We start from the raw sequence: 12671 nt of genomic DNA on the forward strand, positions 1-12671 counted from the left end.
AATTTCAAGCAAAGATAATTTTAACTGTACACTAACTGCACAATTGCTTCTATTCTAATTTTGGTTATGTTTAGTATCACTAACTTCCTTTTTCAATAAAATTTCAAATTCTTTAAAATATATCAATATTTAGCCAAAACAACCAAAAATTGGAAATTGGCTTAAAAACAAAACAAAACAAAACCCAAACCCAGTTTAAAAAGTTAAATGATTCTCTCCTCTCCCCTACCCACTTTGTGATACTTTTTTGATTCAAGTAACTGTAAATACACCTTAAAACCTAGATAATCTAACTTGGTTCTAACACTGAGTCTAGGTTGGACAAAATTACTTCTAATTTTCTATCAGTTTCTATTCATATATATCAGTATGCTTGTGGCTTAGCTTTCTCCTCTGAGTCACAATATAGCTCATTTTTAACTCATTTTAATTTAATAAAATTTTTACTGAGCATCAACCTTTAGCCACAGTTCTGTTCTGGATGGTACAGAGGATAATGTACACTTTCTCTCATGAAGGAACTTAATTAATGACTGTATATCCAGGAATGTGTTTAGATGGGTTTAGGTGAATTCATCAATTCCATGGATTCCCATACCTTTAATCATGTAATAGTAAACCCATACTCTTCTTGTTCCTAGTTTCAGATCCATAAGTTTGATCTCTTAGTCTGTTACTATAAGCATTTCTATGAAATAACATTTCCTGATATTTTTATTTTCCTATACTCACTTATAATCTCTTTGGTCTAACTTCATTATCTATTTTTTTAAATGTCATTGCATTCTACATGCTATAGTAAGCCAATTTAAATTTTTTTGAAATCATGTAGGAGTATTAACAAATAAAACACTAGTATCTATATGTGGATATGCCCAGAAGCTTGTCATAATCCACCTGTCTGCTTCCCATATCTACTTCCACTCCTCACTTTCCTATTTCTTTCAATAATTCCAGTATCCCTAAACTAACCATATTAATAATTCCTTATAGCTGTACATCTCTGCCTTGTTTATTTGATTTGTGTTAGATGGACAGGCATCCATATTTAACATACAATAGCATCTTAGAACATGGAATGTTAGAATATTATAGATTACCCAGAAGATTTATAAACTTATTTTAACAACAACAACTTAGCAATTTCTTTTTGTACCAATAAAGCCTTTTTTCTAAGGAAACTGTGAAAAATATAGTTAGAGAAACAAATAAACAGGCTCATGATCCCCAGGCATAACTACAATTAGCATTTATAGTTTTTCTCTATAAAAATGGGATCAGGTGATCATATAAAGGGGGCAGACTAAGCCTTTACTCTCACCAAAATCCCACAAAATATAAAATAGAATTGAAAAACATTTGCATTAGTATGAAAAATAAAAGAGTATCACTATTCAATCATTCTAGATATTGTTGTCAGTTGAGGTACTCTGTAGTTGCCTGAGGGGTATATAGAAGACCCAAATCAGGTCAATCACACTCTATTTCTTGGAACATTGCATCTTGAAGAGAGTGAAAAAAAAGGTGGTTAAGTGGTTGATTATACTTCTTCTGATGAATTACAGTGGGAGTGAAAACAGGGATTTTGTGTTGAGAAATGAAGAGTCACAGGAAAGTTGGAGGTGAGGGATGGGGAGGGATGGAGAGATAAAGTATGGGGAGGTGAAGGATGGACTTGGTCCCCCTCGAGGAGGGCTTTAGGAAATTCCAAGTCCAAATCCACCCCAGAGAACTATTTGGAAGGAATCTGCCTGGGGTACAAGGAACATTGTTGAAGCCTGCAGGAAACAGAAACCTTGTTAGGTGACCACCTAATATTTAACTGGGAAATCAATATCAGGTACCACCCAACTTTCATTCTATGCTTGGCAAGCAATGGGCAATGATCTAGTTACTGTCCTATGCCTGCAATACTTCAATTAGCTATCTTATAGGGATACTACTCAAAAATTCCCAAGATACTTGTAGGTTCAAAAGGTGGCATTGTGGAGAAGGGCTCTCATAAGTTATTCTGGGGTCAAAATAAGCAGACTAAAATCTCTTGAGCTGATAAAGCAGGCAGAGGGAGGGGAAAACACTTGTTACAGTCACAAGCCAAGACAATGCTAGGACCCTCAGACCCGTGAAGTGGTAACACAGAATCTAATATGTTCTTTTCTGGTGATCAAGGTAGTAAGCATCACTGGTCTTTTCCTTACAGACTTAATGCCCTCAAAATTCAATCATGCTTATCACCTAATTTGTCATAGCTTTAAATAAAAGTCTGATTCATTATATCATATCCTCAAAATGTATCATACAATAAAAATAATGTTTACATACATCAAAGTTATGGGCTTTTAAAATAAAAAGATAAATTTGTTCAGCATCCAAATGTCTGGGTAGCTGAGTAAGCTCATTTGTTTTGAATCCTGAGAAGGTGAAACCCTAGAAAGAAGGAAATAGCACACAACAGTCATTATTTTACCCTTTCCAGTATAATAGTCCCAGAGGACTACAGAAGAGAGATAAATATTCAACCATAATTAATTAACATAATTATTTTACTTCCATTTATTAAAATAAGTGCTAGCTTTTCATTGTACCTTAAAATATCTTCCTATTTTCTGATTCTCTCAAATTAAGAGCCCTGGCATATTCATATGCCAAATTCAAAAGCAAAATAAAATCGTATTTCAGAACCAACTTTCACAACTCGAATGATCAGAATTTTAGCTAGCCTACCCATAAGGAAGGGGAAGGCAGAAGGAAAAAGCTTATATGCTTGTTTCTACCTCTCTCTCTTAGAGCTCCATCTATATTTATAGCTATATCTATATTATTATAAACATTCTTTATTTCTATATAATACTTCTGATACATAATCTTATAGAATAGAAATTTTAAATACCTCTACAGTCTTCTTTGTCTCCATTTCATCTGAAAGCTGGAAAACATTTAATATAGAATCTTTAAAATTATAAATTAAATTTTTTATTTTGTAAATTTGTTAATTATGTGTGTGTGTGTGTGCATGTGTATGTGTATACGTGTGTGTGTGTGTGTGTGTGTGTGTGTGTGTTTATCTCCTAGATTGTGAAGCCTAGAGTGCTGTCACTCTGCTAGATGGTAGGAATACAAAGATGGTTCTTGCGCTCAGGCTAGTCATAGTTCAGGAGAGAAATCAGATACACACAAACAAAACGCAGATAGATAAGGGCTATAATAAGAAATATAAAACTACTTATTGCACTTTTGGTTCACTGGGAAATAGACCCTGAGGTGGAGTTTAGTATTCAGAATGTCTATGGGAGTGCCTATGAGCTCAACATCTACAGAAGGCAATGGAAGAGGCATAATTGGGAAGTTGGAAAAATCAGCTATGATACAAGTCTAACAGCTTCCATGGACTCTAAAAAGGGCTCTAGAGCAGAAAGAGCCTGTCACAGTTGTCCTGCATTTAGTTGAAAGAGCCATTCAGTTGAAAGGTCTTTCTGCCCCCAGTTTGATCAGTCATTGGATGTATGTTGTTCCTGAAAGGGAATGTCTTTGGAAGAGGAAGTTCTTTGTAGGTAAAGCAACCCTGAAGGGACTGATAGCTGAAGGGTGCACCACTAACAGCACTCTTAGCAGCTAGGACAACAGATTCTTCCTTGACGGGGAATCTGGGCTGTGCATCTCTATGTCCATCATACTACTTTACACAGAGAATAAACATCCTTCTGTATACATTAGTTATTGATCACTTGACATGTTGATTGTTTATTAATTTCCACATCCCCATTTCTTCCAGAAATAACTAAGCTCACAGGCAAATCATACACATACACACACACATTATATAATACACATATTATAGAGGAAATAACATAGGAAACAAATTTGAATGATAACAGATTGCTAACAGAAAGAGAATGACACTATTGTCATTTTAAAAAGTACACAAAGGAATAAAAACAGATTACTTAGGCAAAATAAAATCAGTTTTCATTTAATAAGAAAGAAGGCTGTGTACTTGGGAGTTACAGATATCATTAATCAATGAGAATGGGGTCATATTTAGAAAGATGTTAATGTTAATCTCAAAGTCCTGGCTTTATTTTGCAGGAAGCAAGGAAACACTGAAAGTTTTCAAGGAGCACAATAATAGTAACACAAAACTAGTTCTTGATCATACAACCTAGAAAAGATATTACAAAAATACAAATAATATGTGTTAAAGTCCAAATTAAAAAAATCAATAAAACATATTTAGCAATAAAAGTAATTAAAATTTTTGTTAGTATAATTCATCTAAAGGTCACTGCAATAGATCCTCAAAAATTATCTGATAAAATCCAGAAGTCAAAATTTTTGAAATTCTTTTGAAAATTAAAAGAAAAAAATTACCAGTGTTTTTATGTTCCCACAACCCAGAATGGACTACTGTTGACATTTTAGTATTTGCTTACAACTATGTTATAAAATAAAATTTGAAATTTATTCAACAAAGTATAAGGTTCAGATTTCCTTTTTACCATAATCTCTACAGTTCTATTCATGTGTTCCCCCTTCCCTGAAAGATTCACTATTATTAGTTTTGTTTGCATCCTTCCCATCCCATTAACATATTTATATATATGTGTGTACATATATTTAGAGAATATAAACACTTCTTATGTGTTTTTAAAATGTAAAGAAATGGTATCAACTGTACATATTATTTGGTAATTTGCCTTTTTTTAACTTAATATTATGTTTTGACAATTTACCCAAGTTGACATTTATGAAATCTGCTAATTTCCACATAGCTTTTCTACCAATCTACCTATTCCCCTCTGCAAAATATAAATAATAATTAAATCAACAGAAGTTCATAGTTGACTTTTGACAAACATCCAAAGAACAAATGATATCCATACACATATATGGATAACAAATGATATCCCTATACAACTACCATGCTCTGTAGTCTACAGACTAGAAAAAGAAATAAAACTAAGTAAATCATTTTCTGGGGTTAGTATAATTTTGACACCAAAACCAAAAGAAAATCATATCTTATCAAACACAGATGTAACTATCCACACAAAACAATAACAAATCAAATCCAGTAATGCAATAAAAAAGTATGACCTAGGGACGCCTGGGTGGCTCAGTTGGTTAAGCAGCTGCCTTCGGCTCAGGTCATGATCCCAGCATCCTGGGATCGAGTCCCACATCGGGCTTCTTGCTCGGCAGGGAGCCTGCTTCTCCCTCTGCCTCTGCCTGCCATTCTGTCTGCCTGTGCTCGCTCGCTCTCCCTCTCTCTCTGACAAATAAATAAAATCTTAAGAAAAAAAAAAAAAAAAAGTATGACCTAAGAATATAAGAATGTCTCAACTCTGGAAAAGTTATTAATGTAATCTGCCACAAAGATTAAAGGTTCAAAGTAGCTTCTCTATCCTCCCAGTGGATTATTTTCCTTTCCTCTCGAACTGATTTATATCTAATCTACATCACATCCACATAGTTTTAATAAACTAGGAATAGAAATAAATTTCATTAATCTAAAAAAAGACAGCTATTTAAACATTTAAAATGATGCTTGATGGCAAAGTAGTAGCATTCTTTCCAAATCAAAGACAAGATGAGAAACCACTAACATTCCTGAATAATATGCATATACCAAAAATAATTTCCTTTATGCTTACAATGAGCCATTTAATAAAATAATGAAAAAACAATTTCACTGATATAAGTAACAAAAATTTAAGATTCCTAAGAATAAATTTAACAGGGAATGTTTAGAACTTATATGAAGAAAATCACAAATTTACTGATGACCTAAAAGAAAATCTTTGTTTTACTCTCTTACACAAAAATAGACACTAGATAATCAAATACACGCACACAAATATCTGTAATAATAATAGAACAGAACACAAGTGACTATATGTAGGATCTTGTGACAAACTCTTCTCAAATATGGCACCAAAGGCAGAAAACTTCAATAGAAAATTATAGATCCATAAAAATGCAAAATTCTATATAACAAAAAACACTTCTTAAAGGCGACAAAGAAATACATATTACTGAAAGGGTTAATATTTTTAACACCTAAAGAGCTCTTAAGGACAAAAAAAACCAATAGCCAAAAAAAATGGCCAAATTTCATTAATAGGCAATTCACAGTAAAAAAACACAAAGACTAAGAAAAACCTGAAATACCAACTTCATTAGTAAAACATATATAATTGATAAGATTTATGCTTATCAACTGTGCAAACATTAAAAAATATAGTACTAAATGGTGACAAGGAAATGGATAAAAGATCAATCACAAACCCTATTGTTACAAATATAAATTGGTACTGCCTTTCTAGAGAACAATTTGCAATATGTATCAAAACACTTAGATTTTCACATTTCTTTTCCTACGTGGTTCCCACTTCTGGAAATTTATCTTAAGAAAATAATCATGGATAAGCACAATCTTCAGTTCCAAATATCTTCAGAGTAGCTTTGTTAATAATAGTGAATGAAAACTACCTTTACTTTTAAGATGGTGGAGAAGAATGTTTATTAATGAAAATTTCATATTACATTTAATGAATTACAAATATATAATATACTTTGAATTTTCTAAAAGGAAATAAAAATGCAAGTGACAAGTGTGATTTATCTATAAATGATAGAATTAGGATATTTATCCTTTCTACTGCTTAACCATTTCTTCTAATTTTCTAAAATGACTACTTTAGTCATAATCAGGAAAAGATATTTTGAAAATTGAAAAATAATATATAATGAGATGGAGAGACTAGTGGTGGCATTTAAAGTCTTTATAGCTTTAACATTATATAATTTTAGAATGTATTTTCAAAAAGGACTAACTTTCTAAAAGTAATTCAAACTCTATCATGAGAGTCTATCTAAAACTGAGGGTTTTAGAAGGGAAGGGGGCTAAGGGTATGGGTAAGACTGGTGATGGGTATTAAGGAGGGCACGGATTTCATGGAGCACTGGGTGTTATATGCAAACAATGAATCAGGGAACACTGTATCAAAAACCAATTATGTACTGTATGGTGACTAATATAACATAATTAAAAATAAAACAAAACAAAATAAAAGTCTATTATAATTCTAATCAAACTCCCTAAGAGACTTTTTTAAAAAAATGACAAAGCAATTTTGAAGGTAATCAAAAGGAATTATTATTTTTTTCTAAAGGAAGAAGACTGATATGGAAACTGCACTACTAAGTATAGGTTATTATAATTATTAAATAACTGGAGTTTGAATCTATACATTAAAGTCTTCAAGTAACTTACAGTAATGTGAAAATGCCAACATTCTAATATGGAGTGTGTAAAGAAGATGAGTCTAGCTATTTTAAAAAACACACAGATAGATACAAAAGTAGACAATAAAAGACTAACAGGAAAATTTTAAAAAATTCTATCAGTGTTTATCTGTGAAATTATAACAATTTTCTGTGAAAATATAATTTTTCAAGGAAGATGAAAACAAACACCATACCATTATCTTCTTTCTCCTATGGTACTTCCTTAGAAATGTTTTGTATCTTTCCAAATTTCCTTTAGAACCTTTAAAAGAATGAGACATATATGTACAGACATATATATCTTTTAAAGTAAAAAAAAATAAAATGCTTTAAAGAAATTACATATAAAACTATTCATGAGATCAACTATTTTGATCAGCATAATGCTAGACACACATACCCTTAGTTGAATGAATAAATACCGTATTTTCTGTTTCCTCTCTTTAGAAATGTCATGCTCCAACTAATATCTCTTGTACTTACCCCTAAACCTAAAGTTTTACCTCAATCCCTTCCTACAGAACAACCCCATGTTTTTCACAAAGCTCAGCTACTTATGTTTGGTTGCTTCATGGCCATCTTAAATTCAATAAAGTACAGTACTTTGGGTCAAGTCTTAGTGAAAGTTTATGAGGGACAACTTTGAAGCTAGGTAACCCAGAATTGAGTCCAAACTCCAGATATTTACATATTGAGGAAAATGAGCATATACAAAATGATTTTTTTTGAAAGTGTACATCTGCGCTCGCTCACTCTATGTCTCCTTCCCTCTCTCTATATATACATATGTATATAGCTTATATAATTTCAAAGATATTTTTTAAATTCAGAAAATGATTAAAAATGCAATAAGAAAATTTAAAATAAAACAGTAGTGAATTTAATAGCAGTATACTAAACAAATTCTCAGAATTTGAAAAACCAAGGTCCAAAAAAGATATTAAATATTTAAGTAATATAATTAATTAAATGTATTTAATACATAGAAAATACTTTGTAAGTTCAACTAATATTATCATTTTTAAGGCTTGTATTATGAGAAGTTTGCTCATTGCATGAAGAATGATACAAGAATCACCACTAGTATCTAAAACTACTCTGGAAGTATTAATAAATACAACTAGGTGAGAAAAATGTTATATAAATGCTGAAAAGTGAAAATGATTGTTACTGGAAGATATGTTTTTCCCTCAGTCTGCAGTTTTTTACCACTGAATTCTAAACACTTCCTACAAGCTAACCTAGCTCATGCAGCTCAATTTACTTTGGATTTTACATGGTTCTTTTCTTATGTTCTGACCCTTACGGGCTTGCTCGTCTCTACTACCAATACAGAATTGATCCAACCCTGTTTCCCTGATACTCGTCCATGTCCGCTGCAGCTGAACAAAGTTCACAACTATTTTAGGGTTTTCTAACAACACTTTCATTAAACCCATATGCTCTCATTCAGCTAAAAATCTTGATTGAACTATGTTGAAATGAAGAAGTTTTTAAAAATAAAATAATGTTTATGTTTTCAGATATTTTATACCTTAGGATTTCTATTCTTTATGAGAATGTACACAGACACACACAACTGACCATTACTTTACTCATAAAAAATAAGATTTACCTCTATCAAAAGTTATGCTCTTCCACTCAAATATTTTAGAGGCATGGCTTTTCAAAAGGACTGAACATTCCCCTAATCTTGACTCCATGGCCATGACTGCCTCATGTATTCGAGGGACTGTTCCCCACAGATGTGTATAAATTGAAGTAAATGAACTATCTTCTTTTATTTTTTTCACAGTGTGTAACCATTCATCACTATTTCCAAAATGGATTTCCCTTGGCCAGTAATCCTGCAAAAAATGTGAGAGAATGTAACCTAAGTCATTTTTAATGAATTTAAATAAGAGTTTTAAATCAATGAACTAAAATTGAGATTTAATTCCACAGCATTACATTTTTTTTGAAAAAAAAAATTTTATTTTTTTTTTAAGATTTTATTTATTTATTTGACAGACAGAGATCACAAGTAGGCAGAGAGGCAGAGAGAGAGAGAGGAGGAAGCAGGTTCCCTGCTGAGCAGAGAGCCTGATGTGGGACTCGATCCTGGGACCCAGAGATCATGACCTGAGCCGAAGGCAGCAGCTTAACCCACTAAGCCACCCAGGCGACCCTACATTCTTTATATTATTGAAGTATAATTGGCATATAATGTTATATTAGTTTCAGGTGCCCAATATACTATACAACACAGCATTACTTTTCATTAAATGTATTTAAAAATTATAAAATAATCATAAACTTCAGAAGTTTCAGATATTTTACAAAAAACTTTTCTGAAAATAATTTGCTACTTGACTGATGTCCCATCATCTTTGAATACATTATTATGTATTTCCTAAAACCAAAACCATTCTACATAATCAAAATATAACCATCAGAATTAGGAAATTGTCATTGATACATTGTTCCTATCTAAGTCTCAGACTCTGTCAAGTCTTATCAACTAAACCAATAATGCCCTTTATAGCAAGATTACATTTGGGCTTCATATGTCTTGAATCTCCTTCAGTCTAAAAATTCCCCAGTCTTTTCTTGACCTCCACATATTTAAAACCAGGAGTTCACAATGAAACCCGAAATTCCAATTCCATACATCCTAGTTTTCTCTTTTTCCACATTACAATTACCATCTCTAATAGTGAAAAATCTAGTTGCCATGATCTTTAATGTATATACTTACTTGATCAATCTTTTCAGGTAATCACTCTCTCCCATTCACTTTGAGCATCTTTTTTATATGTAGATGCCCTTTTCATCCTGCTTTGACTCTGACATCCAATCCTAGGCTGCCAATTCTGTAGGGACGCCTTTGTTACCCTACTTGGGCTCTGACTTCCCATATAAGCCACAGCTACCTCCACACCTCCATGAAAATACACTTCATCCCCAGCCTCAGGTGGCTACCATCTCATTCCTTTGAGCTCTGACACCTTGGTGTCACATGAGTACTATTTTCATAGTTCAGATAGCTTGCTTAGGGCGATTGCAGCATATCTTCCTCCCCAGTGCAAATATGGACACCTGTCTTGCTTGGGCCCCCAAATAGCTTTAGGACTAAATTGTTCAGGAAGGGGAAAAAGAGGAAGAGAAGATAAAAAAGGGAAATGAAAGGAAAGGAAGGGGAATCATTACCATATTTATAAATCTAAATATAGGATGATCTTTTAATATAATCAACTAATAGCAAAAGAAAGTTAGCCTACCTAATTAAAGGTTTATGAGTAAAAGAACTTTTTCTGTAATGGTAGAAAATTTGTGGAGAATAAAACTCTTCAATGGAATTTGGGTGAGATGCTCTGGGAATTTAGCTAAATGGGAATAAATCTAAAGTCTGCAGATCAGGAATTATAAACATGCCTTGGTTTATTCTACCTGCCTTTTACTCCATTTAATGGCTTCCTAAACCCATCATATGTGTCTCCATCCTATGTGTCTGATTTATGAACTATGCTCTCTAATAATAACAGGTACCTGAATAATAACCAGCTTTTAATTCTGGAAAACTTCCCCACAGAATACCTAGGTCCTTCTGTCATTTCAGAAAAAAGAATTCACTTTGATACGTAAGTGCCATCTCCCAAATCCTACAACTGTGTACCTTAAGCAAGATACAGCTACCTGGAGACGTTTTCCTGCATTAAAATTTGGTATTATGTGCCAAAAAGTACAAAGACTTCAAAAGAATAAGATATGATCACAGGGTACAATCCCTGGAGACAAATATTGTCAAGTCAGAATGACAGCTGCATTCGGAAACACAGTCCTTATGGGTCATGCATTACTATTGTTAGCGGTATTGGGAGAGAGGAAAGAGGCTGAAATGGAAGTGGCATTTGACAAGATTTTACAATACATACAAACATTTATGAAAATATATCCCCTATACCAGGCTCAAGATACCACAATCCATAATCCTTATTTCTAAAGTACTGAAGTATATTATGAGATGAATAAAGTATCCTGAAATCCTATAAGCCTAATTAGATCCTGTATTCTGTACCTTCCCAAGGTAATCAGGGGATTGACTGGTATCCCAAAGCCATTAATGTGACAAAGGTGATGTGTAAATTAGCCCTGATTCTTTTATTGGTTTCTTTGTGGCTGCATGATTAAATGGATACCCAATGATGATCTTGTAGTAGCTCATACCTGCCTTTCCCCATCATTTCTCTAATTACGTTCCTTTATTATTCCTTTCTATTTTGCCTTCAGTCTGTTGCTCCTTGAATAGAATATCATCTGAAAATAATTTTTGTAGCCAGACCTAGGGAAGCTAAACAGGAGTAGCCAATAAGCAGATCAACTGCCAGGCAAAAGTGAACTTATTATGCCAGAGACAAAATCAGCACTGCTAGGGTTTAATCATCCAGCAACCACAGTAATTATATTCATTTAAAAACAAATGTATTCCGGGGCACCTGGGTGGCTCAGTGGGTTAAAGCCTCTGCCTTTGGCTTGGGTCATGATCCCAGGGTCCTAGGATCAAGCCCCACATCAGGCTCTCTGCTCAGCAGGGAGCCTGCTTCCTCCTCTCTCTCGGCCTGCATTTCCACCTACTTGTGATCTCTGTCTGTCAAACAAATAAATTTAAAAAAAATAAAAAAAAATGTATTCCAATTCCAAAGAGACAAAAGAATTGGATAGGAAATTTCTGTTCCCTGAAGAGTTAAACTCTCCATTATAGTACTATAGTCTTCAGTGATAACTTCAGGAAAACATTTATCTTATTTAAAAGGTCAGTGAAGCAAGAACTGGCTATGTCCTTGTTATGCTTACTTTAACTACTGCAATTAAACTTTGGCAGTAGCAGAAGCACAAAATATTGCCTACTGGTACACAACCAGAGACGGAGCCGAGTAGCCACAGCGAGACCCTGAAGTTTGAAAACAGATTTAGTTTACTGAATATATGGTTAGGTTTTTACCCATGTCCTAAGCCCTAAGAAACAGTGCTGAGGTATCCAAAAAAGGGTAAGAAATACAAGGAATGACTAGGGTTAGAAGAAATGACTTTTAGTTCTTCTTCCCTTATCTTAAATTTTAATACAGGGAGGGATTGAAATGGATGGATGGATGGATAGACGAATAAACAGACAGACAACAAACAGGCTGTTCCCTAAAAAAAGAAAATGGGATTGAAATAATTATTCTATCATTAAGTATCTTTGATCCTGTGAAAAAAATCACAGTAGGAATCTGAGTACTCTTTAGGTCTAGATAACAAATGTAGTAGTTTTGTTAATGAAAATTGATACCGATGCACTGAGAGAAGATTAATTAAAGCACTCCTAGATAAAAGTCACATGAAAACAGGAACAAGACACAGAA

The 12671-nt window shown here is 33.2% G+C and overlaps 1 protein-coding gene and 1 long non-coding RNA gene across 2 annotated transcripts in view; both read right to left on the bottom strand.

The window, feature by feature from the left end:
- The window catches only part of FAM227B (family with sequence similarity 227 member B), a 199432-nt gene that overhangs the window by 185081 nt on the left and 1680 nt on the right, over positions 1-12671 (bottom strand). The window contains exons 2-5 of the mRNA XM_059181502.1: positions 8903-9134; positions 7482-7549; positions 2891-2926; positions 2323-2427 (exon numbers count right to left, since the gene is read on the bottom strand). Coding sequence (XP_059037485.1) covers positions 2323-2427; positions 2891-2926; positions 7482-7549; positions 8903-9134 — 441 coding nt within the window. The remainder of the gene's footprint in view (positions 1-2322; positions 2428-2890; positions 2927-7481; positions 7550-8902; positions 9135-12671) is intronic.
- On the bottom strand, positions 3955-7095 carry LOC131836266 (uncharacterized). Its single transcript, XR_009355569.1, has 2 exons — positions 5318-7095; positions 3955-5094 (listed from the first exon to the last, which is right to left on the bottom strand). It is a non-coding gene; the product is annotated as an uncharacterized LOC131836266 (long non-coding RNA).

This window comes from Mustela lutreola, chromosome 7 (assembly GCF_030435805.1).
Source record: "Mustela lutreola isolate mMusLut2 chromosome 7, mMusLut2.pri, whole genome shotgun sequence".
Classification (NCBI taxonomy): Eukaryota; Metazoa; Chordata; class Mammalia; order Carnivora; family Mustelidae; genus Mustela; species Mustela lutreola.